At 38.8% G+C, this 16,513-nt stretch overlaps 1 protein-coding gene across 2 annotated transcripts in view; it reads left to right on the top strand.

The window, feature by feature from the left end:
• edar (ectodysplasin A receptor) overlaps positions 1–16,513 on the top strand; it is a 42,424-nt gene that overhangs the window by 14,421 nt on the left and 11,490 nt on the right. For both annotated transcript variants that reach the window (XM_040028336.1, XM_040028337.1), the window contains 4 exons: positions 5,534–5,605; positions 8,381–8,500; positions 11,962–12,143; positions 14,271–14,356. In XM_040028336.1, coding sequence (XP_039884270.1) covers positions 5,534–5,605; positions 8,381–8,500; positions 11,962–12,143; positions 14,271–14,356 — 460 coding nt within the window. The remainder of the gene's footprint in view (positions 1–5,533; positions 5,606–8,380; positions 8,501–11,961; positions 12,144–14,270; positions 14,357–16,513) is intronic.

The following is a 16,513-nucleotide window of genomic DNA, read 5'->3' as shown; positions in this document are numbered from 1 at the left end:
GAGGAAGACTGAAGGAACGATCTAAATGGGAAACAGATTTTTCCTTTTAGAAAAACCAAGAAATCCCAAGATGAAAAAAGGCTGGACCCTGCTGCTGATTTGATTGTCATCAGAAATTAAGTGCTTTTCAAGAGACCACAAACCATCCTCTTACCAAATTCTTCATTTTCTACATTGGTTAGCTTGTTGGCTTTGTTCCCTGGCCACTGATTGGCCTAATACTTCACGGGGCAGGAAGTCAGGGTAATAAATATCCTTTACAGGGTTAAACACTGTTGCTGAAAAGCCATTTTCCACACAATCCATCTGTAACATTGCTTAATGATACAGACGTAGGAGAGCACAGAAGGAAGGAGTGAAATAGATGTGGCATATTTCCCAGAAAAAGCTTAATGAAAGGAATTAAATCAGTGATACAGAGGAGAAAGAGGCCGGCATCAGGAAAGAGCAATGTTTAAGATGATTACCATCATCACTGGGTTCACTAAAGATCATAGTAAAACACTGGTTGACCACTGGTGAGAACAAATTACATATAGAGTGACAATCAGACAATCTTTATGGCCTATAAGAGATCTAAAAACAGGTGTACAAATGGTGGACTACCTACATGCTAACTAACCATCAGCCTCTTTTACTTTGAAACTCAGTGGTCTGTTTCGAGTCTGGGTTGCAATCTTGAAAGTTAAACCACTTAGTGAGCTGTATTTGCGGACAAGTTGGCATCTTCCAAGCAAAATACAGGGGACTCTGGCAGTCTGCGAACAAATAAAGCAATCACAATGAGGTCTTCAGTGCAGCACCAAATACCTCTTGGTGATCGGTTTCACCAAGCAACTTCCAGCTACCACTTGGGAAATGCTGATTTTTTACAAACAACCAGTGGTTGCCAGGTGGTCACAGGCAGGTCTCTTGGCCTGGGTGATTGGGACTAAAGATGCTTGAAACGTCAGTTTTCCAAGGACCCTTGTGAAGTTAGCCACAGTCTTTCATCTTACTTTCTGCTTTCTCCTTACTTAATCTCAGGCTTACTCCATAATGCTAACATTGACTCTCTTTGGGGCTTTGCTGTAGGACTCTTCTAGTTTTTGCTGATGCTGAAGAGTGAATTTAGGACCAGTCAGACAATCCCCTCATTGTACTACATAATGAAAAACTTTAGCACTATGTTTCAGATGTAGCATTTTTATATATTAATATAATAATCCCCTGACTAAATGATCTCATTGGAATTAACATCTAAAGATCTAGACAGCTACATTGACAGGTAAAGTTGGATTGAAATTACATATATGAGAATTTGCACTTTTAAGAAAGTCTGTATAAGCAGACAAGATGGGTTGAAGAGCACAAATACACCTGGCATCATTTTCAAGTTTTCTCTTCATTCCGTTTAGTTTATTTTGACAAAACCTGATCACAAAAACAACTTATTAGAAAATTGTCTTGGTTCAAGTTAAAATACGTCTTTTTACAATTTCACACACATGCTACAGGACTCGATTTTCTGACTAACTTAAGTTAATAAATTAACAGCTTGCACACACAGCCTGTCTGCTCACGTTCTCAGGGTGGACATCCTCACGTAAACACTGGACAAAGTACTCTGAACCACATTTGTGGTCATTTCTGCTCCAGTAAGTGTAGCATGACCTCACACAAAAACACACAGAATCACTTGCATAGCTTCCAACAGCTATGGTATCACGACTTGTAATTAGTCCACTATACAACTCATACGAATTTCAGTCCTCAGACTGAACAGACTGCGACTGTCTGTTCCGTCCAAATAGTGATTGTTGACACGATAGATAGAATTAGTCCATTTCCCATAAAAAAGTAGATCGCATAAACTAATCATTGGACTTACACACACTTACACACTTGACAGCCTTTAGTGTTTTCTTTGAACATATATAATTTACTTATGCATTAAAATCTAAAGCATTACTGCAAAAATTCAAGCACATTGAGCACATTGAGCACATTAAGCCACGTCTATGAGTGGTACATTGCTTCACTTGCACAAAAAAGAGGACAAGTGGAATTAGCAAGAAAGACGTGGAGCCTGTCTACTTAGTCCTTGTATGATGTAATCTATGGGAATTTCCAAAGACCAACATCTCCTTTCACCTGCAGGATGTAAACATCACCATAATGACTTTAAGTAAGTCTATCACATTTAGCTGACACATTTTGTTGCAGTCCATATCAATACAGACTTTAACCCGCTTTGAAGTTCTGCTCTGGATCTTTAGCAACATTACAGCATTATACTTGTCACTGTAGGCCAAACAGCTTTGGCAAAAGATGCCTTCTTTAGGTCTTGCTGATTAGTGTTACATGCGTTTAAGGTTAATGCGTTTGAAATTGTGCATTTTTGAAATGAAGCGAGATAAATTGCCGCCCCCTCGCTTTGTGGTATTGCACATTTAATTTCTTCCGCTAACAAAAACAGCAATCAGATGCAACCAAATGAAAAGCAGACATGAAGACAGAGCTAATGAAGCCAGCGAGGCACCAAAAGGCTTCTCGAAAATGTTTACTACTGTAAAAATGTACTACAGATGAACAATGCTGGACTGTGATTCATACACAGTACGTTTGCTGTGTAACTAAGAGCAGTTTACACTCTTACTTAGTAATGACACAGCTAAAGACACAAGGGTTATTTATCGGTGATTTTAGGATCGTTAGAAGATTAATACCCTTGGGGAGGTTAAAGGCTTGGGCTTACTTTCATCTTAGACCTGCCCCGACAGAAAGCTGAGGTTAGAGAGACAGCGTGCGGGTTGAAAGAGGTAAAGCAGACTGTCAGAAGACACCAAGAGTCTTCAAACGCTGCCATGTTGGAGTTATGTGTGTGTGTTGTGCTTGGGTTTATGTGTGTATCACTTTAACCCCATAATGAGAAGCCTTGAGGGGGTCCATAGCCATTTGGCAGATCTTAATTTCCTGATTTAAAAAAAAAACAAAAACTGTCTCCCCTTTTATCTCCTTTTCAGCAGTGATACACACACACACACACACACACACACACACACACACACACACACACACACACACACACACACACACACACACACACACCGGTTGTGGTCTTACCACAAGTACTTGCGCAATTAAGCCTGTTCTGCCCTTAAAAGCGAATTGTGCGCATTTATAGCCCCCGTATATGTGTGTTCATGTGCGTGTGTGCATGTGCGTGTATGTGGATGCTGTAATTAAGCAAGATCAAACCTCTGGGTTTGTAGAATTAGCCATCGTTGAAGATCAGAAGGTTTTTAGTCAAGTGTGAGACAGGGAAGAATGAATTTAGAGGTTTGGAGCCAGGCAGCAGACAGATTGTGACCTCAGATAATTGTGGTCTCTTCCTTTTTTTTGTCTCTCAGACACACTGACACATACACAAAAATACTTTGATACTCTCGACAAGTTCAGATGGATTTAAAGTTCAGCCGTCAGTGTGCGAAACTGATCTGATCTGACCTGGGGCCACACCGGTTAAAACGGTAAAACACGTTTTTATCAAAGTGTCAGTGCATGTGTTTGCTGGTTTTCTGATTTAGGCAGCTAAAACTACTGGTACATGTCGGGGAGTCATTGCCTTGATGGATGATGAAAGCCAGTCCTGCTACAAGACAGCGCTGTTGTTAATTTCCATGAATGCATCTTGATGACTGTTAAACTGATCCATACTTAAAAAGATATCATAGAACAATATGAAATTGATTTTAATGAGCGATTTTAATGAGGTCACGTACTTTTCTGTATAATGTTCTTTTGATAGCTGATGACCATATAATCAGGATTCAAACATGTTGGGATTTTTGTGGATTCTTCAAACAAAAATGTTATTTAATTTTATATTGCAGGAAGAAAAAAAAATGTTAACTGTACTGAGCCACAGATACACCGGAAATTGTGACTTGAAAGTACAAAAAAAAAATCTGTTTGTTTGCATAATGATGTGTCATCCAGGATTTAGTATGTGTCATGGCCCGTTATAAACAGGCAGAAAAAAGACTGTATCTATTATCTGATGCCTGTTATCCAGCAGGATAACACACCATGTCACAAAGCTGAAATCATCTCAGTCTGACAACGAGTTCACTGTACTCAAATTTGTGACAAAACGTCAGCAGCTAAGTGATGCTATTAAGTCAGTATGGACCAAAATCTCTGGGGAATGTTTCCAGCACCTTGTTGAATCTATGCCATGACGGACTAGCAAGGTAGAAATAATAATAATAATAATAATTAGAACGGATCCTAGCCAGCTGAGTTACTCGGAGACATATGTATTTAGTTCCCTGTTGACAGTGATAAACTAATGACTTAATAATAATTTAGTAATTTAATGTTACAAGCAAAATATATCAGTGAATGGTATTTAAACATAGACACAGACAGCCACACACACACACACACACACACAGAAATGCTGTATACTCAGTGCAGGACAAACATACAGTGACTAAAATCAGAGACACTTTCTTGGAAACGCTTGCATTTCCAAGAAATAAACAAGCAATCAAACAATACCACACAGCAGATTAATTTCTGGCACATTAAGGGGGAATACACACATGTTTTATGAAGTGCTGCTATCAACAACCTTATATCCAAACACAGCTGTCATTTCACAAAAACCAAACTAAACAAGCTTTCTCTTCGTCAGGGATTTTATAGCTTTCCCGACCTTTGCAAACTCTTCGTTTTCGCGTTAGCTTGTCATTAAACCGTTTAGCAGCGAGGTAAAGAATATTTTAGCGTGTTTGCAGAAACAATCACAAAATGTATAATTGCTGTTTACCTAATGTCAACTTAATGATCGCAGTAGCTGTGGAAGTATGATTTGAAAATGGATCCTAGGCATTTTATTTTAAGTGTTTTCCTTCTCCTTTAACCTGTGCTTAGCAGAACTATAAACTGAATTAGAAACATCAAATTGATTTATTACCTACTGATCGACTACATTAGTCTGGGGATTTACACCCTACTGCAAGCCAACTTTTTCCACCCTGGTTCCATACCAGGTTAGCATTAAATATTAGTTGCACTATTAAGTGGCAGCCATCAGTGTGAAACTAAGCTTGAAATATGTTTTTACTCGCGTTTCAGCTGAGGTTGAGGTTTGGAGAAAATTTCTAACCTAACGTGACAGAGACATAACAAAGAAATAGGCGTATAATTAAATGTTGTTAAGTGATATCACCAACCTTTATTGAAGCAGAGGTTAGCCAACGGTGATGTGTGCTTGTAGTTATGAGTCAGAAGAATGCCATGGGCTGTTCTGTTGCTATTACTTGCTCTTGGTGTGACGTGCTATCAGCATGAGAGTGAAGTCATTTGGGCCACACCGACACTTACACACACACAGACACACAATATCCCCACTGACAGCACTGCTGTCGGCAGGATGCTGAGATTCATAACAATGCTGTTTTATGATTGAAGTTTCGTGCAGGAGTCTGAATGCTGGAATGTTTGCATGAATATAATTCGAATTAACAACCTGTCTTTCTCTCAGCTCTCCCAGGAAGAACACACAAAAATGTCAGAAAGGAGGGAGAAGAAGTCGATCTTTCTGTCCTCGTTATTAGTAAGTTTTCCTCTCCTGCCTCATATCCGCTTATTTTACCTTATATTTGATAAAATCTTCTCCCTTGCACATCTTCATACATCACTTACTCCCCCTCTCCACCCCTTATCTTTGTCTGTTTGCGTTCCTCTGCTCTTCTCTTTACTTTTTTCTTCTTTTCACGCCCTCTCTAAAATCATAAAGCAGTAGCTTTAATTTAACTTTGTCATCTTGTTTTTGATGCTGACCCCTCAGAAACCCATATTGGTCCAGCAGTATGGCTCGCAGCCATAATAAACTCCACATTTGGCACAGGAAAAAAACAGACTTTGTGGTTTTATGTGCCAGCAGCTTGCATAACTCTTCAGCACTTGTACCAATTAGTGAACCTTGGAGTTTTTATAGAACAGATATCTTTATAATCTGTCTTACAATCTGGAGATTCTCAGCTTGTTTTGATGTTGAAACCTACTGGCAGTCTTCTGACACACACCCTCATCTTAACCTCTTTCCCAGAATGACAGACAGTATACTTCTCGGCTACTGTCATACAACATAGCACCCTTTTGATGATTATAGAAGTGATGGATACTAGCACTATATTATTTGCAGTCCCCTTAGTTTCTGCTAAATTTTAATTCTATAGGCTGAGATAATTATTACACGTTAAAGAATGCGTCATCTTGCTTTAAATGCTTTTTAAATACATCAGTTGCATACAAAAAAATTGAAAGCCGATGTGCTTTAAACATGCATACACTTGCAAGGCCAGCAGGGGGCGACTCATCTGTTCGTCTGTGAAGGTTCTCAGTCATCCAGGTCATCGTAGTCAAAGGAGCTTGCAAAGAAAAGCTTTTCTTTGCGCACTGCAGTTGGACAATCTGTGCTGTTAGTAAAGGGAAGTAAATAGAACAGCTTACTAATGACAATAAACGAGCACTCTACTTATCCCACATTTAAAGCTCATCTTAAAGAAGCTGATGGGAAACCAGGTCTGTGACCATTTGAAACTAATTTCTCTCAGATGAGGTATTAATATCTGTTTTTGCTGAATCTCTTTTTTTATGCGACTTTCCCTGGGAAACCAGATGTAAAACAGCAGTTTTGATCAAATCTGGCATCTTTAAATCTTTAAATATTTTTGGTATCTTGATGTCGATTAGCATGTGTTGTAACTGTTAAATGAATAAAGACACAAAGAAAGACAATATCTAAATGTCTCTTGCAGAAAGTGATTGCTCTCAGTGACTCCACACTAGCTCTTAAACAAAGGATTTCAGTTTCAAACTAAACATTTTAAATCCACCAGTTTTAATTTACTCATCACTGGAAGCACTACTTAACCTGTGAACTATTGCAAGCTAATCTGGAGGATCTGGTTTGACTCACCAAATATCTGGTATGAGATAATATATGCAGTCAAATACTGAATATCTAGACACATAAACACACTCGTGGTGTAGATGTATATTTATTTAAATGGTGCCTTATCTCTGCTGACATGAGATGGTTATTAGGGAGAATACAGTGAGTGGGAGATGTTATTAAACAATAGAGAGAAGATGGAGAAACTTAGTCATGCACAGTCATGCACTCATTTACTTTCACTCCATCATTTTCTGGACTGCAAATGATTTTTAAAAGTCAGTTTGTTTGTTTGGAAAAGGACAAAGTGTGCTGGTAAAGCTATAAATACCAGCTGCTACTTATTACAGTGAGCCACAGTGACACGGCACAAAGACACATAGGCTACACCGTCACATTTTCACATTTTAGAGGATGTTATACTGACTTGCGTTCATTTCCAAATCTTAACCAATACCACAACTTTTCTTCATGCAACCCTAACCTACACCTGAAAGGTCTAAACCAGGTCTTCACCTCACACTTCAGCGATTGAGGTTAATGAGTTACTGTGCAGATATATTTATGTCTAAACAAGATGAGTAACACAACCACAAACAAATACACACACATTCAATTGATGGGATCATACAAACTCTTGTTTGACATGAGGACAGCTAACGATGGTCTCCATCTGAGCTATTGCAGACAAAGAAGTCAGCATGTTTGTTTTATTTGCTGCTTGTTTATTTCCAGTTAAAGTGAAGATGCTGATTCATGGATGCTTAACTTTATTTATAGACTCTATAAATAAAATGAAAGATGGATGTGGGCCCTATATATATCATCAGCCATTTCTTTGTGGCGAAACTGGAGTATCTGCTTTTCCAGAACTTAAACTATGATAATAAGAATTAAAAAATGATGTTTAAGGCAAATACCAATACCAATATTAGGTGATTTAAATATCTGATAGTCCAAAATATTGGATGATTAAGTAAATAAACAACTACAACAGTGTAGCTGTTTGTTTACTGATCCGTTTTTGCTTGAATAAGCTGGTTGTTGTATTTCCAAACACAACTGTTAGTATTGGGAAACTTGCAGAGTGCTCTCTGGTGGACAAACTATGCAATGTCAACACTTGTAACATAGTTGAAGAGTGTTTCTCCTGATTATGATTTATTGGAAATTACAAATTCCACTACTGATAGATCAGCAAATAAGTAATATTAGCCGTGTGATAAATCTGTTAGATTAGGCGTTGATCTGGATCTATTAAGCAGCAGTGCCTTTAATCTTTTTGCCGGTTGCAAACATGTCTTGCACAGGGAGTCTGTCAGCAGTAGTATGTATCTGTCATTTCTGTTATCACAAGTTATTATATGTTGTTTTGTCCTTATTTCGTCTGATCTCGACTCCACTTTTCTGACTCTCTTTCTCTTCCTCCAGGTGTGTTGTGTGTTTGCTAGTGCAGAATATAACATCTGTGGACAGAATGAGTTCTTCAACCAGACCAGTAACAGCTGCCAGGCCTGCCCTCAATGCCAGCCAGGACATGAGCCATATATGGTGAGAATGCATGCATGCACTCATACATAAAAAATGTTAATTTAAGTCGTAAAATTTTTACACTATCTGAGTACATTTTGAAATCAACTGTTGGAATCAACTGACAGCACGAGTGAAGGAAATGCAGTAGCGAATCATCATCAAACTAAGACCGTCAAAAACTGAAGAAAAAACGGACTTTTTGAATGTAGGTGTCAGTTTTGCTTAGACCACCCACAATCCATGCATTCCAACACATACGCATATATACAAATACACAGCACGCACACATAGCTGCACGGTGAAGGGTGCCTTAATTTAAATGAACAATTTCTTTATGGTTTATTGCTATCATTGACTTCAACGTGAAGGCATGCATTACAGTGAATGGCTTGCAGTAGTCACATAGTGATTTAGCCCTCGTCAGTCAGTCTGCCAACAGCCAAAGCAAACAGAGTGCAGGTAAATGCTTCAGTGGGCACCTGGGGGTGCCACACCCGCTTGAGAGAGACAGCTGCACTCAAGGGTGAACAGAATGAATTACAAGCTGTTTTCACACATGCTCTACATCTTTAAACTTTTCTCGGTATTACTGGTGGAGCTGCTTATGGGAACGCAAGTGTCCTACTTAGTCAAAGCAGAACAGTGTATGGTCTTTATCCTGCCAGGTAGATAGCACAAAGACATTGTGAGGCACCCGTTTCCAAACAGAGCTGGCAAATATCCAGAATTCCCAATAAGTCATAAGTTTGGCCTCTTGCACGCTTTGCTCAGGTAGCAACCTTGACTTCAAGCAGTAGTGAGACCAATTACATTATTGTGTGGTAAAAAAGCAATGATATTTTTTCAACATTTGTAGAATTCTTGTGCATAAACAGGAAATCTATATGCTGCATTTATTTAATATTTTGAGCAGACCCTTTATTAGAATTTACTTTTATATATATATTTGTGCGTATACATGTGTCTGTTCAGCAGAAGCTGGATTCTCTGGGCTCATTAACCTGCATGAATAATGCTTAAATCATTTGATCAAAACATAGAAAGAAAAATCCAACTTCTCCAACTTCTCATCTAAAGTCGATGTCCTTTAAAGCAGCTGTGGGTCATCTATTGATTGGAATGTCGGTCATTTGATCCATGGCTCCTCTAGTCGGCAAGCGGAAGCATCCCTGGGCAAGACACTGAGCCCTGAGTTGCCCCCGGTGTTTGAATGTATAAATGTTAAGTTAAAAGCTCTTAGACAAAAAAAACACTTGTGTAGGTGTGTGTGTGTGTGTGTGTGTGAATGTGGCTTGTAAGAAAGCCTTTTGAGTGCTCAAATAAAGGAGAAAAGTGCTGTATAAGTGCAATTTAAATCTAAATTTGCATAGTAGTAAGAGTTTTAAATTATATTGATATAGATACGGATTTTACAAAACAGAATGAATTTTAGAAGAACCTTTTTATCAAAAACAGAAAACATGGCACACTGTTTTGTCTCATATTTTATGCTGCTGAAAATAAAATAAATGACATAAACCCGACTAAAAAAATGAATATAAAATGTTAAAACACCCTCTAGGTATTGTTAATTAAGACTAACAGTTCAAACTGTCTTGCTTTATAAGGGCTGCGTGGATGCAACGGTGAATTTGACTGACAATGTCCTCAGGATCTGATTTGTACCGGCGCACTGAAGTATGTGGCGTCACTGTTTTTCCAGCTGAATGCGACTCACCTCAAATTAGGCATGATGTTATGAACGGTCAAACCACCCAATACTGCAGGTTCCCTCGGCACTCTGACTGCTCAGTGGCAGTTTTTAACCACAGCAGCCTATTAAAATAGACGAAAAACCGCTCGGCGCTCTAGACTCAGCGCTGGATGGGCAAAATTAGCAGCAGCTGGATGGATGTTGTAGTGCATTCTGTATTTAAAGAGCTTAAAAAACAAGATCACAGAAAAAGCATGAACCAAGAAACGATCAAATACTACAAGTATTTTAATGATCCCCAAAGGCAGACAAAAAAACCCACAATTACACATTTGCATGGAAGTGATCACAGTGCACTAAACCCTTTGTTTCTATCTTAGTTCTCTCCTCTGGTGCTTTCCTCATTCCTGCTTTGTGTTTCCGCATGTTAACAGAAACTTCTATAAAGCAGCTGGTGAAATCAAATGATCTTTCTCCTCTTTCTCCACCTGATGAGAAGCTCAGTCTGATAATCAAAGAGTATTGCAGCCATTTGAATGTAAACCTCGAGTAGTTTCATCAGTGACATGAAAGCCCTCTTTGCACTCTGATCCTTTAGGTGCCACAGTCTGGAACAGTCTGTCACTTGTTCTTCTGTTTCCCTGACATGTTTCTTGTACATGTGTGTCTTAATCACAGTATAACCAGAAAGTTCTTGCTCAAAACAGAGACTCCAAAAAGTACATGCCCGCACACACTCGCACAGACACTATGCAAGACTCCACACAGTGCAGAGAGATATTGAAGACCTATTTCAGTGCACATCTTGTATGCAGATTTCCAGGCTAGTTAACAGCCCACCCTTACATTTCTGATTTTGGTGGAAGGGTTGGTGGGGGGAGGAAAGATTGAGGAAGTGAAGAAGTACAGAAGTTTTACATCAGATTGCATCTTGTATTGTGTATTGTGATTATGGTCCCTTGTAACCCCGGCGTTTGATGAATAATATGCACTGCAAGTCTGAGGTAATCGCCTTTATTTCTCTTCACGGTCAAGTATTATAATACAAGCATAACTATCTGAGTTTCACTCACCTCCATAACTCCTTTAATAAGCAAGATTCAAAAAGGCATCAATTTGCTTTTCAAAGGAACGAGTTCTTAATCATTCTGGAGAAGATTTGAGTCACTGTAATCCTGATATAAATGATCCAACGAGAGCTTTAACTCAAAGCGACAAGATCCTGCCGATAACCCAGCACGGTTTTATATCAAACAATCACACCGAGACTCACGGACGTCAAAAAAAGAAGGGAGAGAATATTAGATTTCTGTAAGAGTCAGCCTGCTGTAGCCTAAAGCTAAGAGGCATAGGCTTTTTTTAATAGACAGATGAAAGTGGGAGGGAAATGAAAGATGAAAGGAGCGAAAAAGAGAAAGAGGTTGATGTGTTTTTACATGTGTGTGTTTGCGTGTGGCCTGTTTGGCCTCCTAACTGAGAGGAATTACCATGTGGAGATGGGAGGAGATGGATGCTTGAAAACATACCAGTCATCTTAAACAACACCAGTCATTGAAAAGCATGCGTAGCGAAAAATCTGATTTTCCTCTTGTCTTTTGAAAAAGTAATGTCAGATTGTCTCAGAACAGAGATAGAAACACATCACTGTTTTATAATGTGTGTGTCCACGTCACAGTTGGAATGTCAGTGATCTGTAAATTGTATTTATTTGTTTTTTTGATTTAATAATTGATCATAAAACTGAAAACGTCTCTTTATAAAAAATGTCTTTGTGTGTGCTTCGCAGACCTGCGGTCATGGTGTGAAGGATGAAGGCTTTACCTGCGTGCTGTGCCCAAAGGGAAAATACTCCGGAGGGAAATATGAGATCTGCAAACGTCACACAGACTGTCATGCGCTTTACAGTGCCACTGTTCACATACCAGGAACTCCCGAACGCGACGCAGAGTGTGGACCCTGTTTACCTGGGTAAAGCACACTAACAAGCAGAGGCAACAGCCATTTAACACACAATGCAGGACACCTTTTAAATGATCACACAAAGAATCATTGAACTATTAAAATATACTCAGTGTTTTTCATTGGCTTCAGTTACTTAATCAATGTTAAATGGTAAATAAGACAAATGCATGCGATGAATTTCAAGGTCATTTATGGTCAGCTTCACCCATCTGTTATTCACTTTGCATTATAATAATAAGGTAGTGTGTCAATAAAAAAATAGCCTTTGTAGCCTTTTAAATACGCAAATGACACGTGAACTGTCACTTTTTTCCTGGTGCGTCTTCTTACATGTCCTTGTAAACACGTGTCCCATAAGAAAAACAGGTGCTTAAGCCTTAAAACATCTGGCTCAATGTTATATTTAAAAATGACTCGAGCATTTGTTTGCCTCCAGTTTTAGCTGCTTAGTTTCTAAGTTCTTTTTACCTTTTCCTGATGCATGCCTGCATTAGTTGGCACACTACTGCCACCTATAGAACACTGACTGGTGTAAAACCAATGACATCACTCGAACAAATCGCCCTTTGCATGCAGACACAAGAAGAAGAAAGAATGGATCCAGGTGCTTTGTAGGACTAATTGTGATCAGAACTCCATAAAGTACATTTAAAAGCAGCCTGACATACAAAAGAACTAAAAGAGTAGTCACGTGCAGTCTGAAAAAGAAAAGTACAGATCTTATGAAAATAAAATAAGCATGTGACTTTTTTAAAGAGACTTTTTTTTTTTGCTTTGTTTTGTTTTTTTCTTAACAAGGTACTTAATCTGATCAAGGCAGATACAACAGACGTGGTTATTTTAGTTGGCAAGATCAACATTTCCCAGATGACTCATTCAGTCTAATTGTACACATCGCAGCCGTATACTGCTGTCTCCCGATAAATTTACAGAGATGGATAACTTTGCTATGGATGCCAGTTAATTCTGCCAAAGAAGGATATTTATGACAACTCATCTTTAGGCAAACAGACACGGCTGATTACGTCCTGAATGGATGTTCTACTCAAGCGTCGATTTACTGTACAGCATGCATTTTTAATATGATTCGCACTCGGATGCATTATTTAGCATGTGAATAGGCTGCCGTGCTCCATTCGGTTTCATACATCCTCTGGCTTTGTATGCATACACACTAAATCTTGCACTTTTCAATTTGCACATGGCAGTTGTCTTTGCAACCCCATGCCACATAAATATTAAGTCAATAAGGGACTTTTAAATGTTGCCAGACCTTCCTCTCCTCCCTCTTCCTTATTTGCCCTTTGCATCATCAATCATGTTGTGTCGCCGCCGATAAATTGCTTGAGTTTATTTTTTTGTTTTTTTTTTCTATTCAATCATATTTCATTGGAAACATTTTTTTGGTTACATGTGGGCAATATAGCGATATATTATATAGTAGGTAGGAAATTCATAATTAGGGGATTTTTTAAGAAACATCCCACACTATCACAGGGAGTCCAATGTTGAAATCATCTCATCCTGTCATCGCCTGGATGATGATCTGCTGTCTTCTAATTTTCAAATTTAATTTGAAAAGCACCAAATCCCAACAAGACCTGCTAAAAAATGTATAATTTGTGGTGTTTTTCCAGTATAATAATTATTATTCTGTTATTCTCATGAACTGTTGGACTGAGTTTGCTGTTACGGTTATATTTAAAGTCCATTACAAACATCGAATCAGATGTCTCCTTATATGTCTGCACAGCGAAGACCTCATATATGTGTTCTATATTAAACCATTACTTAATTATCTGCAATCATGTGTATTTATTCAGATATTTCACTTGTGCCCAGAAGCACAAATGATACACTACCTTCCTCTCTTCTTTCCCCCCACAGACGCTTCATAACTTCATAAATCTGTACCAAGCCATGCTTCGTGCCCTCAAGGCATCAATTATGTACATATCCTCACAGATTCAAACTTTTAACCTTCGCTGCTTCCACATACTTTTGAATCGTGTTGAACTTATAAGTGTCTTGAAACCCGGTTGTGTCTGAAAGTCTTGCGTTTCATACATTATGTGATTTCTCTATTTAGTTTTTCTCTTGCTGCCTTTGCTAAAGACACTTTGTTTTTTCCAGGTATTACAGGTTGGGGAACAGGTCAGAAAAGCCCTATTGGATGGTTTGCCATTCCTGCCAAAACGCACCACGCAACACCAAAGAATGTAAGTTTAGCTACTTTTTTCTTAATTTTTGCTCCATTTGTTTTCACGCATTTTTTTTAAATGTTATCTCCCAACTCTAAATTTTTTCTATCCATGCATACAACAACTACAAAAGCTACCAAACATTAAAGTTTTTTTTTCCTAAATGAAAGGAAGTACAATATGACAGTGGAAAAGCAGATGTCTGCCGTAAGCCTGTGCTCCATTTAAGGAAACAATTAAAGGTCAGAGGTTGTGTTGAGTTCTGCCAGACTCTCTGATGGATACAAGGAAGTTGTACGCCCACTCCCCCCCGGATCAGTGCTTCTCTGGCTCCACAGGGCTGTTTGGCTGCTTATCAATAACATCGTTGCCTCACTGGTTATTCTGCTTACCTGACACTATATGCTATATATGTTTGTGCGTGAGTGTGTGTGTGTGCAAACTGTTGCTGCAATCACAGACATTTCTTGAGACTTGCAACACGGCGCATAAATCTTGAGCAGTCACATCTTCTTGTTTGTTTGACCGTCCTGAATTGGAGGCATAGTTGCTGTGTAGTGGATGTGTGATGTGTTGTGATATGCAAGCAGATTAATTGCTTTTTCATTGTACAATTGTCACAGAGTCTCTTGTGGGTTGTTTTCCTCTTTGCAAACTTTCAACAGTGCTAGTGTGTTTCTAATGATGAGCAGTGCTGAAGACGTTTGCTGTTCTGCTTTGCTCCCCGTGTGTTCATCCAGATGTGACAGATCAGAACATCAGCAGGATCTGAACTGCGTTTGTGACCCTGGCTGGTACATCCTGCTAAGCAAACGATATTCATTGTCCCATCATTGCTCAAAATCCCCTTTGAGCCGGAAACTATTTTTATTGTGTCATATTTAATGAGCGTGTTTTGAAAGATTGAAACCCCAAAAAGCAGCCTGGGCCTGCAGAGAAGAGGGTGTGAAGTGTGTGTGTGTGTATGTTGTGCTTGTTTCTGTGTGTAAGGATAAGCACTTGATTTTCAACAGCAACCTAATTGTCTCTCCCAGGCATGGAAATGAGTGATTGAGTGATGTTGTAAAGCAATGCAAATAAGATAAGATAAAGTGATGTGAATACTACAAAGAAATGGCAAATATAGCAAGTATTTTATCTCATTTAAAACCCTTTTCATTTAAACATTTTGCATTTCTCCTCATTTTGAAGACTGGAAAATACCTTTCGTTAGATAGAGGGATTGGTAAACTCCTGTAGCTCAGCTTTTTATAGTATGGATGACTGTAAAAGGGTTACCAACTGCGTATTTCCTAAACCTTCCTACTTGTTATGCTTCAGCCAAGGTGGATCTAAGTTTTGATGTTGTGGCTTCTCTTTCAGCAATATTATGCAAAAAAATAGCGGCTCGGTTTTATTAAACTCAGAGAAGCTGAAGCATGGCCAAAGGAAGAACCCATTAAATGTTGGTGCCGATCCAGATCATTCTTTTATATTTCAAGACAAGGCACTGGCCTCCAAGTGCCCTTCTACTTTAAAGATTTTAACCATAACTCTAAGATATGTTTGGGACACCAAATCAGTTTAAAAAGCAAATAAATCAAGTCTTTAACAAACCTGACATGGATGTAAATCATGCAGTGTGGCTTCCTGGATGAATTTTTCCCTACATTTTAAATCATGCACAATTTAATTACATCCCTTTGAATGAGGTCTTCAAAAATAATGTGCCCCCAACAGTAAATACGAAAGCTGGGAGTTCTCTTTGCTTAAGGTGAAGGCAGGCTGACACTTGCCATGTAATCTGTAAATTACCCTGGCTCCTGCCTCGCTCTGTGTGTGCGATAATTAAAACTTTGGCGGGTATGAGAAAAAAGAAAAAAGAAAAAAAAAAGATGATTAGCATGTTTGTGCCTGCGCTGATGCTACCCTTTGGCAGGCTGCTGATGAGTCTGTAGACGTTGCTCAATTTCTTCGGTCACCTTTTGATTTCTGTGTGCCGTTTCTCAAGTGAGTATAAATGCACTAAAAATAAAAAGATGGCATTTCCAGTATCAACAGAGATCATAATGTTAATCTTTTTTGCCAACTCTGCTGTAAGAGGTGTCACCTCACACACTGCTGGGTAATTCTGCTCTTCTTAGTTTGTTGGGACCTAAGCAGTCAGATCGCCCAGCGAAATTATCAGTTTTTCAG

Source organism: Simochromis diagramma, unplaced genomic scaffold (genome assembly GCF_900408965.1).
Source record: "Simochromis diagramma unplaced genomic scaffold, fSimDia1.1 OVJJ01000343.1, whole genome shotgun sequence".
NCBI lineage: Eukaryota > Metazoa > Chordata > Actinopteri > Cichliformes > Cichlidae > Simochromis > Simochromis diagramma.
Note: the sequence above shows the minus strand (reverse complement) of the source record. Positions and strands in the feature narration are given on the sequence as shown.